This window comes from Spinacia oleracea, chromosome 2 (assembly GCF_020520425.1).
Source record: "Spinacia oleracea cultivar Varoflay chromosome 2, BTI_SOV_V1, whole genome shotgun sequence".
In the NCBI taxonomy this organism is placed as follows: Eukaryota; Viridiplantae; Streptophyta; class Magnoliopsida; order Caryophyllales; family Amaranthaceae; genus Spinacia; species Spinacia oleracea.
This window is the reverse complement of record NC_079488.1, coordinates 111,475,969-111,494,612: the sequence shown is the minus strand read 5'-3', so window position 1 is coordinate 111,494,612 and position 18,644 is coordinate 111,475,969. Positions and strand designations below refer to the sequence as shown.

The 18,644-nt window shown below is 34.6% G+C and overlaps 2 protein-coding genes across 3 annotated transcripts; both read left to right on the top strand.

Annotated features, from left to right (window-relative positions):
* The first annotated feature begins 35 nt into the window (after positions 1-35).
* On the top strand, positions 36-9,630 carry LOC130467178 (uncharacterized). The gene is made up of 8 exons (XM_056835604.1): positions 36-195; positions 751-885; positions 1,315-1,571; positions 5,380-5,436; positions 7,539-7,826; positions 8,294-8,485; positions 8,579-8,682; positions 9,352-9,630. The coding sequence occupies exons 4-7, from the start codon at positions 5,416-5,418 to the stop codon at positions 8,678-8,680; spliced, it is 603 nt and encodes a 200-aa protein (XP_056691582.1). The 5' UTR covers positions 36-195; positions 751-885; positions 1,315-1,571; positions 5,380-5,415; the 3' UTR covers positions 8,681-8,682; positions 9,352-9,630.
* A 1,070-nt stretch (positions 9,631-10,700) lies between these two features.
* On the top strand, positions 10,701-14,719 carry LOC110785350 (uncharacterized). 2 transcript variants are annotated; one of them, XM_056835602.1, is made up of 7 exons: positions 10,701-10,836; positions 10,939-11,114; positions 11,497-11,631; positions 12,223-12,510; positions 13,192-13,383; positions 13,501-13,604; positions 14,428-14,719. In XM_056835602.1, the coding sequence occupies exons 1-6, from the start codon at positions 10,824-10,826 to the stop codon at positions 13,600-13,602; spliced, it is 906 nt and encodes a 301-aa protein (XP_056691580.1). In that variant the 5' UTR covers positions 10,701-10,823; the 3' UTR covers positions 13,603-13,604; positions 14,428-14,719. The 2 variants fall into 2 exon arrangements, with proteins under 2 accessions (XP_056691580.1, XP_056691581.1); XM_056835603.1 differs by lacking the exon at positions 11,497-11,631.
* The last annotated feature ends 3,925 nt before the right edge of the window (positions 14,720-18,644 follow it).

The window sequence follows — 18,644 nt, the reverse complement described above, 5'->3', positions numbered from 1 at the left end:
TTTTGAATTTTAAAAACAGGTGATTATAATGATAATCAAAATTTAAGCAATTTGGTTCATCAATTTTCCTTTGCTAAAATGGAGCAGCATTGCTCGGATCCTGAATTGGAAGCGAACCTAACCCTAGCCAAGGAGTTAAGAAAACGGCTTCGTGACGAGAAAGAATGTTTGTTACTTAAAATAAGATCGTTAAAGGTATACCCCAACATTTTTTTTTTCTCCTCTTAATTAGAGGGTTTTATACTATAAGCTCCCTTTATCAATTATTCATAAGAAGACATCATTAAATGGGAATTTTATAATGATTATTTGTAAAATGGTAAATTGTTTTTTATGACCTCAAAAATTTGATATATTGGTTTTTACCACCTAAAAAAATAAAAATTGTCTTTTACCACCTAAAAATAAAATAAAAGTTTGTTTTAACACCTCTTAATAGGAAAGATGGATGATAACGTTATGTGGACTCATTTCAACGACTATATTTTTTATTTACTTCTTTTCTCCCACGATTTTCATGTATATAAACTACCATTTTCCCTTATTTCCTATTAATTCACATAACGTTTTCGTCCATTTTGTAGTTAAGAGGTGATAAAAGACAATTTTTATTTAATTTTTAGGTAAAAAAAACAACTTTTATTTTTTTAGGTGGTAAAAAACAATTTGTCAACTTTTTTTTAGTTGGTAAAAAACAATTTAACCTTATTTGTATGAATAAATAAATAATTTTCTTATAATTGTTGGCAGGAAGAATTACACGTTGAAAATTCAAAAATATTGGAACTGAGCGACAAGGGAAAAGTGGATAGATATCACAATTATAAAATTTACGGACTTGAAGAATACCATACAGAACTTTTGAAGCATTTTCCTGAAACCATTGTAAGCCATTTCGACTATTGGACATGTCACGTGTTCTTTGATTGTTTTTGCTTTTTTTGGTCTGATTTTTTTTTTGGGTCTTATCTACAACCTTTTAAAAGTGAGAACCTTAGTTTAACTATTCATGCAATAGTATTATCCCTACAAAGCCCTTCATTTTATGCCCATTAATAGATTTGCCCTTTCTAAACTGTCCACACGTGCCTTCCTCTTTCTCACACATGACTGCCTTCCTCTTTCTCACCCATGAGTCTTCTGTGTTCCTTACTCTCTCCCTTGCTTCTCCTTCACCTCCATACTCTGCTCTCGAAATCAGCCCTCCTTTTCATCCTCTCTTTGTTTAGCTTTTGTCTGTCATCCAGGGTTTGTTATCGGGTTTGCCTTTCTTTCTCCCTCGCCTCTCCTTCACCTCCAGCCTTTTCTCTGCAGATTTGCTGTCCTTGGAGGCGCGGCCTTCTTCTTCGGTGTCGGCATCTTCTATTTTGCTCGGTAGAAACCTACCGGAGATGTGGACCCAATGCATTGGGTTCCGTGCGTTGCGTTAGGCCTCGCCCAGAAATCAGATCTGGGGAGCGTGTCTAACCATGCATCCGGTCCTAATTCATTAGGTTCCATATTTCTGGTAGGATTCCTACCGTTTTTAGGGCGATTTATGTAGCTGGAATCGGTCCGATATCTGGGCCTTGGTGCGTTTCTCTTCCGCCCTTTCTTGTAGTTTACTGTTTATTTATCATCTGCAATTGTGGTTTACCCTGGGTTCGTTTATTGCTTGGACATATTTTCTTGTTTCTTTTGTCTTAACATTGGCCCAAATTGTTTTAGATTTCTATGCATTTTTTTGCTTTCCAATTGCTTGAGTTCATTAGCGTTTCCCAGATCTGTTTGCTTTAGTTACTGATTTTATTACATCTTCTTGCTGATCTTGCATGTGGAAGGATGATTCCTTGGGCAACACCGAATTGTGAGTTAAGTGTTTGATTAAGTGGCTTGGAATTTGTTAGATTTACATTTCTGTTCCTTCCTGATTTTAGGTTTTTGGTCATTTAGATGTTTATGGTCATTTTCATTTCTGTTATGAGCTGGGAAATTTTTGATGGGGTTTCTTAGTACTGAAAGTTTTAGAGTGAAATTGTAAAATTTTGTGGGAAATATGAACTTAATTTGATTGTTAAAATGATGGGATTGGTTGTGTTTGCTGGGAAAATGGGATAAATTATGAGAGAATGTTGCTTGTAATTGATTATGACGAATTGGAGACAAAATAGAGGATTGAAGAAGCAGTATTTCTATATCATCAAATCATCAACTTAGCTTTCTGGAATCTTCGAATTCAAGTTTCTTTCCTTTTGGTTTCAGTTATGATTGATAATTTGTAAAACTTTTGCTGTGAATTTGCAATTCGTTGATGTTTGAGAAAGTGCGGAGGTTATTGGAGAAGGATTTACTGTTAGAGACTCGCACTTCGGATACGCATAAAGGATTAAATTAGTCAATAATTGTCTTCAAACGGTTATCTCTTGTTTTTTTTTTATGATTAATTAGTGGTTTATGAGATTGGACAGTTGTGGTTATGATTATTGTGGTAGGAGCTACATTTCATTGTTTTTAGCATTACGCGACAACGATTATGAATTTGGGATCTGATTTTGTTTAGTTGTTATTACTTTGAGTTGTTTGTTACTGAGCACGTCACATTAGGTGATTGGTGTTTGCTTTAATTCTTGCTTAATTAACTGCTCAAGTAAGGGTGTTGAGGATTATGAGAAGTACTCCTTATTATCTGTAAAATCGTGTTATATAGGGGAAGAAGGCAGTTTTGCTTTTTTTTTTCTTGATTGTAGAATCTGTTTGAGTTCCTGTCTTTTGATTAAGGGCCTGATGGTTAAGAATTAATTACTCGTATTACCCTAAAATTAGTTGGACGGGCGGTAATGTCAATAGGAGATTAGAGTAATTGTTTTATTGGGAAAGTTGTGATTGTAGGTGGATATACAACAGGCTATGTCTATCCATGTCCACTCCTACATTCCCCACTCTTTAGGAATCTTTAGACGGTGGCCGAATGACAGGCGGTGGCGGCACTCAAGTGTTTGGGAAGGTATATGAGATGAAGGAAGCCGATGTAGAGGTATGTGGGAAATGATATTGATAAGGAAAGAGATGGAGTTGCAAGAATTGTGGCTATGAAGAATCTGAAAAGGGTTAGTTGTGGTTTTAAATTGAAGTTGTTTTGAGTTTCCATTCTGAAAGAGTTGATGGAAATTTCTTAGTGAGGAGGAATTGAAGATGATGAACAAACTGCACACTTTAATTTATAGCTAGCTAGAATCCAAACCCACCCAACCCTTTCCTTAATCACCCGTGCCTATTAGAGGAGTAAAGTTTTTAACACAACCTTGATACATCTTATCTTATACTCCATACTACTACTCATAATTTAAAGAAAAAACGAGATTGGAGGAAATGACCAATACCATTCTTCAAGAATTTTTCTACCTCAGAAGTTTGTAATATTGCTGTGTATTGGTAGTTTTTGTGCTAGAATGTTCTACAAGGTAAAAACTTACTTTTTCTGGGTAGTTTGATTTTTCTAATTTATTTTCTGTAAATTTGTTACCAGATTTGGGTATAATTTCTTCTAAATTGTTTGCGAAATTATTTTATTGTGTATTTAACCAACTAGGCAAGCTATGAATATATGAAAAGCTTATTAATTGGGGAAAAGGGTGTTGAGATTTGATTTTTATTGAGGTTTTCTATGATTAGAAATTATTTAGGTTTGCTTAATTTCTAAATCCTTAACCCTTGTAAAAGCAGCAATTACTTAGGTTTATGGTCATTTAGGTTTAATAGCAAGTTCATTTTGCTATTTCTAATCCGGCAGTTTTAGGTTTATGGTGATTTAGATGTTTGGTTTCAATTTCAAATGGTCGTCATCTAAATGCTCGATTTCAGTTTTTGTGGCATCTAAATGCTCGGTTTCAGTTTTTGTCCTGTTTTTGTGGAGCCTATTCTGTTAAGTCAAACTGATTGGTCATTTAAATGCTCGGTTACAGTTTAAAATGAATGTCTCCCTTTACATGGTTGGTTCAAACTGAAATGGTCGGTGTCATCTAAATGCTCTGCTATTCCTGATTTTGTTAGATTTACATTTATGTTCCTGATTTTAGGTTTATGGTCATCTAGGTTTATACTGAGTTCATTCTGCTATGTCTATGCTCGTGGTTTGAGGTTTATGGTCATTCAGATGTTTGGTCTCGATTCCAGATGGTCGTCATCTAAATGCTCGATTTCAGTTTTGTTGGCATCTAAATGCTCGGTTACAGTTTTGTTTCCTGTTTTAGTGGAGGCTATTCTTTTAGGCCAAACTGATTGGTCATTTAAATGCTCGGTTACAGTAAAATGAATGTTTCCCTTTACATGGTTGCCTTTTATAAGTATTTATTAGTCCGTTTTTTGTGGAGCCTGTTTTTTTTATTTAAACTACTTGCACCCACCCCTGCTCTCATTGAGTGTACACCTGATATAGCTCGAGGAAATGTTCGGTTTTAACCCCGTCCTCAATCTGCTCAGGGTAGATGCTCGGTTTCAGCTTGAGGTAATTGGTCATTTAAATGCTCGGTTTCAATTTTTAATGCTGGGTTTTATTTGGAGTTCATGTTCATTTAAATGCTTGGTGCCAGTAGTTGCAGGTACCTACAAATTATCTGTTCTGGTAATATAATTTTATATATAAATGCAAAAAACCAGCTGCAGATTAGTTGTTCTGGTAATATTAGAAAGGTATAATTTGAGACATTGTTCAGTTTAAAAATCGACTTTGCTCTGCTATTTGTATGCTCTTGGTTCTAGGTTTATAGCCATTTTAGTGTTCGGTTTCAGTTTCAGATGTTCGGTTTACATTTGAGATGCACGATTGTTAAAATGCTTGGTTTCAGCTTAAAATAAAAATGTCGTCCTTTAAATGCTCGGTTTTGTTTATTTGTTCACTTTCTGTGGGGCCTGTCCTTTTATTTCACGCTGTTTGCCCATTTAGATCCTTGGTTACAGTTCAAAATAAATGTCTGCTCGGTTTGATTTATTGGCCCCTTTTTTGTGAGCCTGCTTATTTTATTCAACCTGCTTGCAAATTCCGCTCGGTTTTAATTTATTTTATTTCGGTATTCTTTTAACACTACCTTGGGAAATGTTCAATTTCAATCTCGTGCTCAATCTGTTCAGACAAAATGCTCGGTTTGAGTTTGAGGTAATAGGTCATTTAAATGCTCGGCTTCAGTTTGAGATAATTGGTGTGAATGTTACATAAATAAGTGCCGGCCTGCAAGTGCTTGACTTCAATTTGTTGTTTTATCTTTCTTGGAACCTCACTCTGTCATTTATCCCATTTTTATGTGTAGATTTTTCTTTGGTCGTGGAGGGTATTGGGGGTGGTATGGGGGCTATCTTGGAGGCCTAAACTGATGACCCTTACCCTGTTTGTTACATTGTTTGCAGGCCAGGCACTGTTCCCACCTTTTTTCATGGAAAGGCATGCTCTTAAATAGTAAAAAAGTACTTCCTCATTCCTTTTGACCTTTCCCCCCCTCTTGCACTTGTATATGCTCAGTCCCAATTTTTTTACCCTTTAGTTGTTGTACTTTTTTTTACCTCCCTCCTGCTTTTTTTTATTTTCCCTTTTACTTTTTGGGTGTAGCCTACTTCTGTGTGGCTGCTGTCATGTGTGTATATATATGTGTCCTCTTTTGCTTTTAGTTCATTAGGTTTCTGGCCTCTTTTGTTTTCTTAACCTTTTTCCCCCATTTATAACTCACACCAGTAAGGTACTCCCTGCTCTTGCTTTTTAGCTTGGCCACTTTAGTTGGATGTTTGTGAGCTTGGATAATAATTTTCATTTGATGATATGATACCGAATAATATGTTTCCCATGGACAATGTTTCACCCACTGCATAAAATTATATAGTGAATGCTGTCATTCCGATGCTTTGCTATTTGGATCTGCTACGGCGTTTACTTGTGTGCATGTACTTGGAAACATTATTTGTTAAACTTCTCATCTCACCAACTGATGTCCGTGACTTTTTGTCTTGATTTGATCGATGCTTTCTTCCATTTAGTTTTGGTTTTAGGTTTGAGGAGAATTTTTAGGTTTTGAACAATTTTTTGGATTACTGTGATTACTTTTTGTTACCTGGCCGTTTGATGTGAGGCCTGTTTTATTCGTTTAATTTACTTTATTGACTGAAAGTAGGAGTTTGATCGGAGTCATTTGTTTTTTCATACGCGTCTCGTTGATGAGACTAACACGGTTAATTTGGTTTTTTTACTCTTGTAATGTGTAGCCGCTATCTTGATCTACACTCTAACTTCATAACTTTAGCTCATTCACCCCCTTAATCTTCAGTTATGCCTTGTTATTTGGATGTGATATGCGGTTTTCTTGTGTGTATATATTTGTGATCTTCTCATCTCAGTAACTGAACTACGTGGACCTCTCTTGGTTTAATCAAAGTTCCCTTCATATTAGGTTGACCTTTAGGTTTAAGGATCATATTTAGGATTCCTACAGGATTTTGGATATACCTGATTAAGTTTGGTTAGTTGAACGTTTGATGTGAGGAATGTTTTGTTAGTTCAACTGGCCGTGTTTGGTATGTGTGAATCTATTGATTCATTTATCTGCTGCTTACAAAAGTAGAATGGCTACAATGAAATGTCGTATACTAATTCCGCTCGGGATTTCCTTTGCATTTCGGTATTCTTTTAACACTAACTTGGGGGACCGCGCACGGGCCAACAACTAGTCTAATAAGTACAAGAATAAGGTGAAAAAAACATACTCTTGAGCAAAAGTCGTGCTACATCTACACATATAAGTTAAAAACATTAACAAAAACTTATCACATTGAACCAAATAAAACTTCATTTCTCGTTATGGATAGATTCGACACATGTGCATACGCTCTTTTCATATTGTTTGGTAGAATCTTTAACGAGTGGATCTAAAAATATGTGCAATTTTGAGGTGGCTTTTTCGATCTAATTCAATTTATTGTAGTCGAGGATCTAACCTCTCGTTCTGTTGTAATTCGACCACTGCACTTAATATATTGGAAAAATGTTACTCCTTTCGTCTCTCCAGTTGACCATTTTTTGTGAGACTTTTTTGGGTCAAATGGAACAAGTAAAATGAGACTGAAAGAGATTATTCCTGCGTCAACCTGATCCACAATAATATTAGTGTGAATCCAAAACCAATAATTTTCTCTAATACCTTTTTTCATACATATGGACCTTTATTGTTCATATAGTTACTATAATAAATTAAATACCAAATTTCTTAGATATAGTAACCATTTTTTGTATCATAGTAACCCGTGTTTTTAAAAGTTAATTGTAACTTAAAATCATATTATTCAAACACAACATTATTTATCTACGACACCAATTTAATATATTTTTTTCATAACAATCTTAATAAACATGCAAAACAAATTAAGAACAAGTTGTTGACCTTCATTTAGGCATGATTCACAATAAATTTAGTGTGAATCAAGTCCATTTAAGAATTGGTGGACTGAAAGAGTATCTCTCTTTTGTAACCATTAGTCTCCATAATAATTGTTGTTGTACATGGTTGTATGAATGATTACAGAATGAAGACCTAGAAGAAGAATCCGACCCGGATATAGAATTGGCTGAAATCGTGAAAAAAATAGAGGAATTGAGTTCGCAACTGGGTCATGGGAAGACTAATTGGGCAACAGAGAAACAATTTCTCAAAGATCTCGAACCTCTACAAAGAAGGAGGGTGATTCTCGAGCCCGAAGTTAAACAAGCTGAAGCTAAAATCCCAAAACCACAACTTGTAAGACGTAGGAATTTCGAGTATTGGCAAACGTGGCGCCATGGTTCTAAGTACGAATTGAAACGCAATATTCGTGTAAGATTCACATTACTTTTTTCATTCGTTACGGTAAATTCACCAGGCCATATACAAAGTCATACTTTCTCTGTTTCGAAATAGATGTAACGTTTACTGTTCATCATGAATTTTCCATTGTAAGTGGATTCAAGGAAATTTACATATTAATCCCCCTAACGAAAAAAGTGAATGATATGATCGAGTAATTGAGTAGTGCAAGTGGGTGGGTTAAGGAAAACAAGTGAGAGTATTTTGGTAAAATTGGTAACAAATGTTACCGATAATAGAAAAGTTGTAACTAAAAGAGAATGGAGGAAGTATAGAAAAAAATATTGACAACATGTAAATCTGACGATTAACGTCCTAAAACAATTGGTGATACGTGGGGTGGCCCACGAATCTTATAATACTTCGTATATTAGTCAATCTTTCTCTATTTTTTTCGACATGGAATAACTATTCACTCTTACTTTGTGTCATTGTAGAAATGTTTGAAGGAAATCAGAGTAAAACATCCAGATTTTTGGAATGGAAAAAAACAAGCACAACGTAACCAAAGAATCAGTCAAATAGAGAAGGAACTTAAACCTCTCGAAAAGAGATTCGACATTTTGAAGCGAAAGGAAGAAGAGGCTTCTAAATCAGTAATAGAACTTCAAATTCAAAAGAAGCATGAGGTATTTATGCTACATTGTTATAGTTATATCATAGATTTTAAATAAATTGCTTTGAATTATTATAAGTAAGATGATTATATATATTTTTGACAGATTGATCTCAAACACAAATATTGCGAACTAAAACAGAAATTCCAGGACTTTGAAACGGAGACAGATTGGGTATTACTTGAAGAATTGTCTTCCAAAAATTAAAGGTTAGTTACACAATTAGGCTTTGTTTTGTTCATCTGGTTTCTAGTTCCTGATTTGTGAGGAACGAAACAAGAAAGATAGAATCGCACAACTAGAAACTGATTCATGGTTGTGATGGGTTTTTGACAATAGTTTCTGACCATCCCAAAACTCTTACTTTGTGATGCTCAAACTATTGTCCATGAAGATGGTCAGAAAATCTGTCCAAAATGATGATCTTGACAATAGTTTTGATCAGCAAGAAATAAAGTAACTAGTGGAATCCTATAAACTTTGCCGATCTTTTCTTAGCTAATTCGTGACTAAGTAATGCATGGAATGAACTTTGAATTACCTGATCAGTTCTGGTCTGATCCTTCCTGGTTTGATCTAGTCTTGTCTAAATATTTTGTGAGTTTTTTTTTAAATTTTTTTTTCCTGATTTGGTATGACCTAATAAGCACTAAGAATAAGTTGAAGAGAAAGAGCCTTACACGCGTATTCTTTCATTCTTAGGCCTTACGTAGTACTACTAGGTTTGGAACCCGTACATTGAATTATTAATCACATACTACGTACGAGATAATTCTAATATGTAGTAACATATTACTACGAATAATATTAAGTGTATTTTATCTAGAGATTTTGCTGTTTTTGACTTGCATTTTCCATCTGCATGTATGTGTGGTTAGATCAATCGAGGAGTTCATCTAAGTCTAAATGGAATCGCGATGTCACATTTAGATCAAACTATACCACAAGTATTCGATCCCTCGGAAGTCATACTTACTTCTCCGTACTTGATAATTTGAGACCTTTGTTCATTTCTTTATATGTACGTAATACGCGTTTAAATGTAAATTCGTTGCTGAATAATGAATGTTTGTACTAGTATATGTTAATTAGTATGGCGTCTAATTTTTATTGAAGTGTACTCCGTATTTGATTCAACAGTAAATTACAATGGTAGAATTTGAGATATTTACAAGTACAACTTAAACCGTGACGTGAACATTGTAAAAAGTCTAATGGAGCAAATAAAAAGGGACGAAATTGGTATACGTCAACTCTTGAAGTGTTGGTGTTCACGTGATTTTAAGAGTAAAAAATTCAAAATAAGCGTATTATGTCACATACTCCGTATATTACTCTGTGATCCGGATAAGGAACAAATGACAAAAACTGACCCGACCCAAGAACCCGACTTGAACCGACCTATACCTGTAACCGATCGGGATCCGAAATGTTATTTAGACAGGAAACGCATAACATGGCCGTACCCGACCCTACAAAACAGATAACCTTTGACCCGATATTGTATGATCAAACCCGACAGCCGATCGGAAGATGGTCGATCGATAACATAGCTGGCCCGACCAGACAATTAATCTGGACGAACTGGACCCGACAATAATCTGAACCCAATTATAACTCGATAAAAATTGTTAGAGACCCGACATGTGACGACCTGTTATCCGATTTAACCTGATATGTTGATAACTCAACTTGTCATTGACCAGAGGTTGATGACCTAATCGATTTGAGTATAACTCAAATTTGAAATAAACATAACCTTAAATTTTATAATATAAGAAAACAAAATCATAGGTTGAAAATTAACTTGACCAGATCTGATAATTACCAGAACCGAACTTCACCCATGTTCGGGTGTGAACTTGACCTGAATGTTAATCAACCCGAAAATTATCCGATCTAAACTTGACTCGAACTCGAATTTACTTGCTACGAAACTGACTTAAACCCAACCCAACATGACCCAACTGAAAACCAAATCTGAACTCGTGTGCTAAAGTGACCCGACATGACCCCATACATGAAATGACCAGACTCGAGTAACCATTTTGACAGCTCTACACTATAAAATAATTCTGATGGGCTTGGAAGATGTTAGGAAGATGTCCACGCTGGAGTTGGGCCGTTTGGGCCTGTGTCACACCCTAGTACCCTACACAGAAACGTAAAAAGTTGCCTCGTAATTGAGAGATTAAGCTGGACCTTGGAGTTCACGGCATGCAAATTAGTCAACGATATATTTGGTAATCGTATCTCCATAAAATAATAAATGAAATTAACAAACATACAAAAATTACCCCTCAAAAATTAAAAGATTATCAAATATCAGAAATTTCAAACAGAAATACCAATGGCGTTAAAAGGTTTTAATTCGAATATTCATCCTTTAAATAATTTGGTAGAAATTATGTTTATGTTTATGTTTAATTAATTATTTGTTTTTTGTTATTTAAATTTTAAAACAGGTGATGATAATGATAATCAACATCTGAGCAATTTGGTTCATCAATTTTCGTTTGCCAAAACGGAGCAGCATTTTATAGATCCTGAATTGGAAGCGACTCTAACCCTAGCTAAGGAGTTAAGAAAACGGGTTCGTGGCGAGAAAAAATGTTTGTTTCTAAAAATACAATCTTTAAAGGTATTTCCTAGTTTTTTCTCTCTTGTTTTTTCTCGTCTTACTTAACTTTATCATACCCTTAATTCCCTAGTTTTTTCCCTAATTCTCTTTGTTTCTTTTATTAATTGCATAATAAAGCATTTTTCTTGGGGAATTGTTAGAATAATACTCTGTATGAAAGAATAGAACAATGATAGAGTAACCCTAAGGGTTGGTAACCCTTTAAATATTGAATTATGATTGGTTACAAATTCATTGAAACTCACCTTATAACACTTTCTCTCTCCAATTAATTACACTTATATATTATTTTATTTTATGTTATATGTATCTTAAGGGTTGCTAACCCTTAGGGTCAACCAAATATTTTCCGAAAGAATATTGTTTTTCTTATTGTTGGCAGGGCGAATTAAAGGTTGAAAATTTAAAAGTGTTGGAACTAAGCGACAAATCAAAATGGAAGAATCATCAGATTTACAAACTTTACACACTTGATGAATACCATACAAAACTTTTGAAGCATTTTCCTGAAAGCATTGTAAGCAATTTCTACTATTGGACTTTTCACTTGTTCTCATCTGATTTTTCTAGTTTTTGATTGGTATGATTTTTCTAATTTTTGGTGTGACCTGGTTTGAATGTTGCCGAGGATATTTTTTGGTCTGACCTAGTATAAATAACAAGAATAAAGTAAAAAGAATATGCTTTTAATCAAATGTCATACATCTCCGGAAATAAGTTAAAAACATTAACAAAACCTTATCAAATTGAACCAAATGAAACTCTATTTACCGTTGTGGATAGATTTGACACATGTACATACATTATTTCACATCATTATTTGGTACAATCTTTGATGATTGGTTCTAATGATCTAAACAATTTTAAGGTGGCTTTTGATCTGACTCGATTGATTGCGGTCGAAGATCTAACCTCTCAACACTACACCTTATTTATTGGAAAAATCTCACTCTCTCTGTCTTATTTTTCTTGCTTCATCCGTCCATTTTTTGTGAGAGTTTTTTGTGTAAAATGGAACAAGTAAAATAAGACTGAAGGAGTATCTCTCTTTTTTAACCATTAGTCTCCATAATAATTATTGTTGTACATGGTTATATAATGATTACAGAATGAAAACCTAGAAGAAGAATCCGACCCGGATATAGAGTTGGCTGAAATCGTGGAAAGAATAGAGAAATTGAGTTCGCAATTGGGTCATGGGAAGACTAATTGGGCAACGGAGAAACAATTGTTGAAAGAGCTTGAACCTCTTCAAAGAAGGAGGTCGATTCTCGAGCCCGAAGTTAAACAAGCCGAAGCTAAAGTTCCAAAACCAAGACTTGTGAGATATCCTAACTATGAGTATTGGCAAAAGTGGCGCTATGGTTCTAAGTACGAATTGAAACGCAATATTCGTGTAAGATTCACATTTCTTTCTTTTGCATTCATTGTGATAAATTCATTGGGCCATAAACAAACATGATCAGAGAAGAGATTGACAAAATGATGACATATGAGTCTAACGAGTACCATCCTAAAATCGGACAACTAGTCTAATACTCACATGTGAATAATACTCTTAACACGTACTCCACCTCATTGTGAGCCACCTTAAAATTTGCGGTCTGGATAGGTCATACAACATGCTCACAGACCCCCTAACTTTAGAAGAGATAGATCACATACACAAGCTCATATAAGAGAAGAGATTGACTACATATACTCACATACTTTCTCTGTTTCACAATAGATGCATCATTTTGTCTTTCTATACTATTTATGCATTAATTTGAACATAAGTATCTTACATATTATTAGATGCTTTGAAAATATATATTGAGATTAACCTAATAACAACTAAAAAACATAAAATTTGTCTTTACGTATTACTGTATTAGTAATACATATGGTCAAAGTTAGTACATTTATAGTGTAAAAACTCAAAATGATGCATACGACGGAGGTATGACGGAGAATTATGACGGGTTCCATCCTAACACCAATTGGTGATAGGTGGAGTGACCCACCAATCTTATATACGAAGTACGAAGTATTAGTCAATTTATCTCACTTTCACTTTCACTTTGTGTCATTGTAGAAATGTTTGAAGGAAATCAGAGTAGAATATCCAGATTTTTGGAATGAAAAAAAACTGGCACAACGTAACCAAAGAGTCAGTCAAATAGAGAAGGAACTTGAATTTCTCGAAGAGAGATTCGACATTTTGGAGCGAAAGGAAGAAGAGGCTACTAAATCAGTAATGAAACTTCAAATTCAAAGGAAATATGAGGTATTTATGCTAGTACATTGTTATAGTTATAGATTTTGCCCTTTGAGTTTTGATATTAAATTATAAATTGCTTTGAACTTGTTATTAGTATGATGATTATGTACATATTTATGACAGATTGATCTCAAACACAAATATTGCGAACTAAAACAGAAAGTCCAGGAGCTTGAAATTGAGAAAGATTGGGTATTACTTGAAGAATTGTCCTCTAAAAATTAAAGGTTAGTTAGTTACACATTTAGCCTTGTTCTGTTCATATGATCTGGTCTAATTTTTTTTAGTTTACGGTCTGATCTGATTCTACTTGGTCTGATCTGATCTGATTTTTCTAATTTTTGGTCTGGTCTGATTTTTTTCTCATCCGATTTTTCATGATCCAAGTCTGGTCTAAATGTCTTATATGAGTAATTTTTGGTTTTTTTGGTCTGTTGTTGATTTTTCTAGTCCTAATTTGATTTTTTTGATTTGTCCTGGTCTAATTAGCAATAATTAAGAATAAGATAAAATAAATATATAGCCTTAGACGTGTATTCTTCTATCCATAGGTTTGAGACCTGTACATTGAATTATCTTATATCCTTAAGCCTTATGTTTGAAACCTGTACATTGAATTAATAGATAATTCTAATAATTACATATCTATACTAATATATTAAAAGGCGTTTATGAAAACGTATATGTGTCGCGTAGATTCCCTCCGTATTACGCCATGTCACCACTAATAAGCATATCATGGTATGTTATTGACAACCAAAAAAAGCATGTAGCAAGGATCGAATATCAAACCTAATGGATTAAAAGTTTCACTTCCTACCATCTCAACTACCTACAATGTTTGTCATACTTTCACATATAAATGTAAAATACAATCTTTTAAAATTGGGCACATTTTTAGAAAATGTAAACCCGATTAAAAGTAAAACCCGGAGCAACGCCCGGGCCACACACTAGTTATAATATAATATTAAGTGTGTTCTACTGTTCTCTGTGGAGATTTTGCTGTTTTTTAACTTATGTTTTCCATCTGCATGAATGTGTGGTTAGATTGAAGAGTTCATGAAGAGATCAAACTATACGAGAATTGAAGTACTTACCAATTATCGAGGCTTGAGCAGCGATGAATCATGGAAGGATGCAAGAATCAAGATCCCTTGGAAATGATATTTGATATTTCGTACATTATAATTTGATGAGACCTTTCTTCATATCTTGTACAAGCATGATATGTTATCTTATGACTAGTCTTTTATGCACGCGATGCGTGCGAGATAATATCTGAACTTTAAATTATTTTATTACAACTAATCACCAATAATAATATAAGGCTCTATGTACCTAATTTATTCATAAATTATTTTATTCATAACTAATCACCAATAATAATATAAAGTCTTATATGCACGCGATGCGTGCGGAATTACATAAAAACTTAAAATTGTACTATTACAACTAAATATAAATATTAGATTAAAAAAAATGTTCACAAAATTCATATTTAAAAAATTTAAGGTTATACTATACAATCAAACATCTAAATAGTAAAACGGAGTAATCATGCCCTTTACATGACAAAGAATCTAATCTTAGTACCAAAATAAAGAAATTATATCAATGACACAAATATGATAAATAAATAAAAATAAAAATAAACTGATTTCTCTTCTTTGTACTTCTGGCTCTTTCCATGGGCAGTCTCCTGAAATAATGACATCCCACAACAGTAACTAAACCGGCATACAATTGAATTAAATACACAACTGAATTAAATACACAACTGAATCATCGGCAACTTTTCTAGCGAAGTTACAACAATGTTTGATCTTTCGCCTTTTCTTCTTCTCCACATCATGAATCCTTACTAATAACCAACATATTTCAAAATAGTAAGGAACATCAAAGTTTTATTAGCATTAAAGTAGTTAAACCATTAGACACTGTGAATTACTACCCGGTCAGAATTACAGTAATCAATGGCACGATTAAAGCTAATCAGAACAACTGAACTAATTAACAACAGGTAATCAATGGCACAATTAAAGCTAATAATTCTCTAACTGCTACACCAAGGTAAGATCCATCATATTGCTCATTTTGGAGCATCTTCACCACCCTGCAAGCAGTCACATTCGACAATTAACGTACTCGGGTTGCAAGGCAATGTTATTTTAGCCCCAAACACGATTGATTTTGCCTCCACAATGCTTGCCTCCCTCACCTCCTCCATTTGCTGGCAGCCTGCACATACCACATCCCCTAAATGGTCACGTATGACAGCACCCAGACCAACCCCTTTATATCCGAACTTCGCTCAGTCAACATTTAGCTTAAGCCCACCAGTAGGGGGGCTTCTCGATGCATCCTACCCTCTGTACTACTCCCCCTCCCCACACTACTTGCCAACCAATATCCCATCAGATAGGACTCGGCTCCAGCAACTACTTCTGCCGGGTGCTTAGAACAGCCCCCATGCATTGCTATAGCCCATGCCAACATCACCACCTTTGCTAACTCTTCCCCACTGAAGCTTCTCATACACCAACTTACCCACTCCAACACACTGTCACCTAACCTTCAATTCCCTAAGCCACCTCATCCCATCCCCATGTTCCCAGACCTAGAAGCATAGATAATCAATGATGTTTATCCTATATCTATTTTTTTTTAATTACCTGAAATATGGTCAAACATTCATAAACGAAAAGGACAAAATAAGTTCAAAGTGATATGAAAACCAAAAAGACATGTAGAGTTTTTATTTTATAGGCGTCAGTTCATAGAATTACAGATATTGAGGGAAGAAGTTAGACTACTTTACGGTGAATTTGTAACTCATCCCATCATCAACTATTAGTAATTTGATGTAATTTATCAACTCATCCCATAATCGAATATAAAAAAAAAAACAATTATTAAATGAAATTAATTGATGAACCATAAGTAAGCAGAAAATAAAGAAAAGGAGACCTGTCGTTGAGATCAGAAGAAAGAGTTATTCGACATTGACAATGAATTGCTGTTCTTCATCAACTTGTTTTTCTCTAATAATTGCAGCAACGTCTAAAAATAGAGAAGAGATTCGACTCCAAAGTTACTCATCACCGTCTGCGAAATTTATTGATTCAATTCAAGTTAGCTACATTTGGTTTGATTTGAAAACTGAACGGAAAATAAGAAAATTAGTACTGCTACTTGCATCATAAGCTTCGTTGATCTGGTGGAAACTGATTGACCAATTATCTCCTCTGCATACATCTGGATGATACTGCAATGTATTACCACCAAATTACAATCAAATCGACAGTAATTAAAGAGAACACACTTCAAATTCCACAATAATCAACCGGAAACCATAGTTTATTCATAAAACGCTGCTAAAATAGTGAAATGTTTCAAATTAAAAGAAAAACGATGATTTTTTTTATAAAGTCGGACACCTCCGGTCAGATCAACTATGAAACAGAAACTCTACCTGCAAATGAAGGTCTTTTAGAGACTTTTTTTTTGCCTGTTTCTATCTACATTAACATTGAATCCCAAATTCAAGCAGGTGAATTATTGATAGAACCCAGAAACAGATAATTTGGATGCTTTTTCATACCGATGTGTGTACTATTCCAGTAGTATAGGAACAAATATGATCAATTGAACAAAAAAAAATTTACACAAACACACTCTTCATTCCCTTAATTCATGAAATCTGGCTCACCAAGGAGGCAATGGAGTATGACGCTTAAACTACAAAATTTTACCTTTGATTTCTTTTATTTGTACCAAAAAAGAATGGAATCCTAAATGTCCATATTTAAATTTAAAACCTCTAAACTTGATCAGTTCCACCAGAATTGGTTTCACTGTTTTTGTTTATCTTAGATGGAACTTTTTACAATAATTTTTCCATTAAACTTATAGTATTACAGAAACAATAATTAATCAAAATGAGTAACAAAAAATATAAGGAAGAAATAAATTACCATGGAAGAGGGCATTAAGATATGGAGGACGATGAAGAACAACAGTGCAACTATGCGAATTTCCTTCAACCAGCACCTGCTAAGATAATCGAATAACAAAAAAAAAAAACAATTAGTAAATGTAATTAATTGATGAACTAATCCATAATTATTGAAGAGTCTGTTAAGAAATTCAAACCAAAATCGGAAAAAACACATGATCAACAAAATCTCCAGAATCAATTCGAAATCTCCAGATCTCATAATAATTGTGAAAAAAAATGAAATTTAATCATCTGAAGATTAAAGAAGTAATATTTACCACTTTCGAGAACTTGGCATTATTGCCCAAAATGGGCGAATTTCCAGGATATCCTAAACCCAAACCCGAACCCATTCCCACAGTCAGATCCTCCACCTTTACCCCACCCACCACCGTCGGAATCTCTTTCCTCCTCCACCACACTCCCCTGTTCTTCCTACTCAACCACCCTCTCTCAAACCCAACCCACCGTTCATTAACAACCTCGATCCCAACCCAGAATCTGACCCGATACCCGCCCCAAAAGGACTTCGTTTAGGGGAAACGGCGGTGAGATGGCGGAGATCTTTTAAGACAAAAAAAACCTTGGAGAGAGAAAGGTATAACTGAAGATTTGAGAGAGGGAGAAAACGCAAAAAATTACCTTAATGCCGCTTTGAGACGCGATTTGCTGAGGAACGACGGCGAAGAAGTGGAACCTAGAAACGACGGCGAGCGATGGCTTTTCTCAAGGTGGTCGACATTGATTTAGGATTGAGGTTTTTGCGGGGCGGGGGGGAGAAATTGGGGGTTTATTTTAGGGCTAGACGGGTAATAACTCTAATCGGGAAGTGGGGGGTATTTTGGTCTTTTAATTTGGGGACACGAAAAGTTAATTTACTATTTTAACCTCAGCTGTTCCTTTATATAATAGAGATAAACTAGTTTTATATGCACGTGCGTGATACGTGTGACGTGTATAATGTAAAATTTGGTGCAGAAATACAGAATAATGAACTGTTTGTGTACGTTTAGTTAATATGACATCTAATTTTTATTATTGTTCACTTGGGGTTTTAACTTTTAAAAAATTGGTCAACATTTAAGCAATCTAATACTCGTACATGAATATAACCAACCTAAATTGGTGGAGAACTCACATTGTGAATTGGAGGTCATAGGGTCGAGTCTCAACAACTGTGTAATGGCTCGAGCAAAAACCTAAGTAGCTAGGATAGCTAACCTGTGCTAGGTGCTTATTCAGTAGCTGAGTAGGGTCTCTTCGTCTT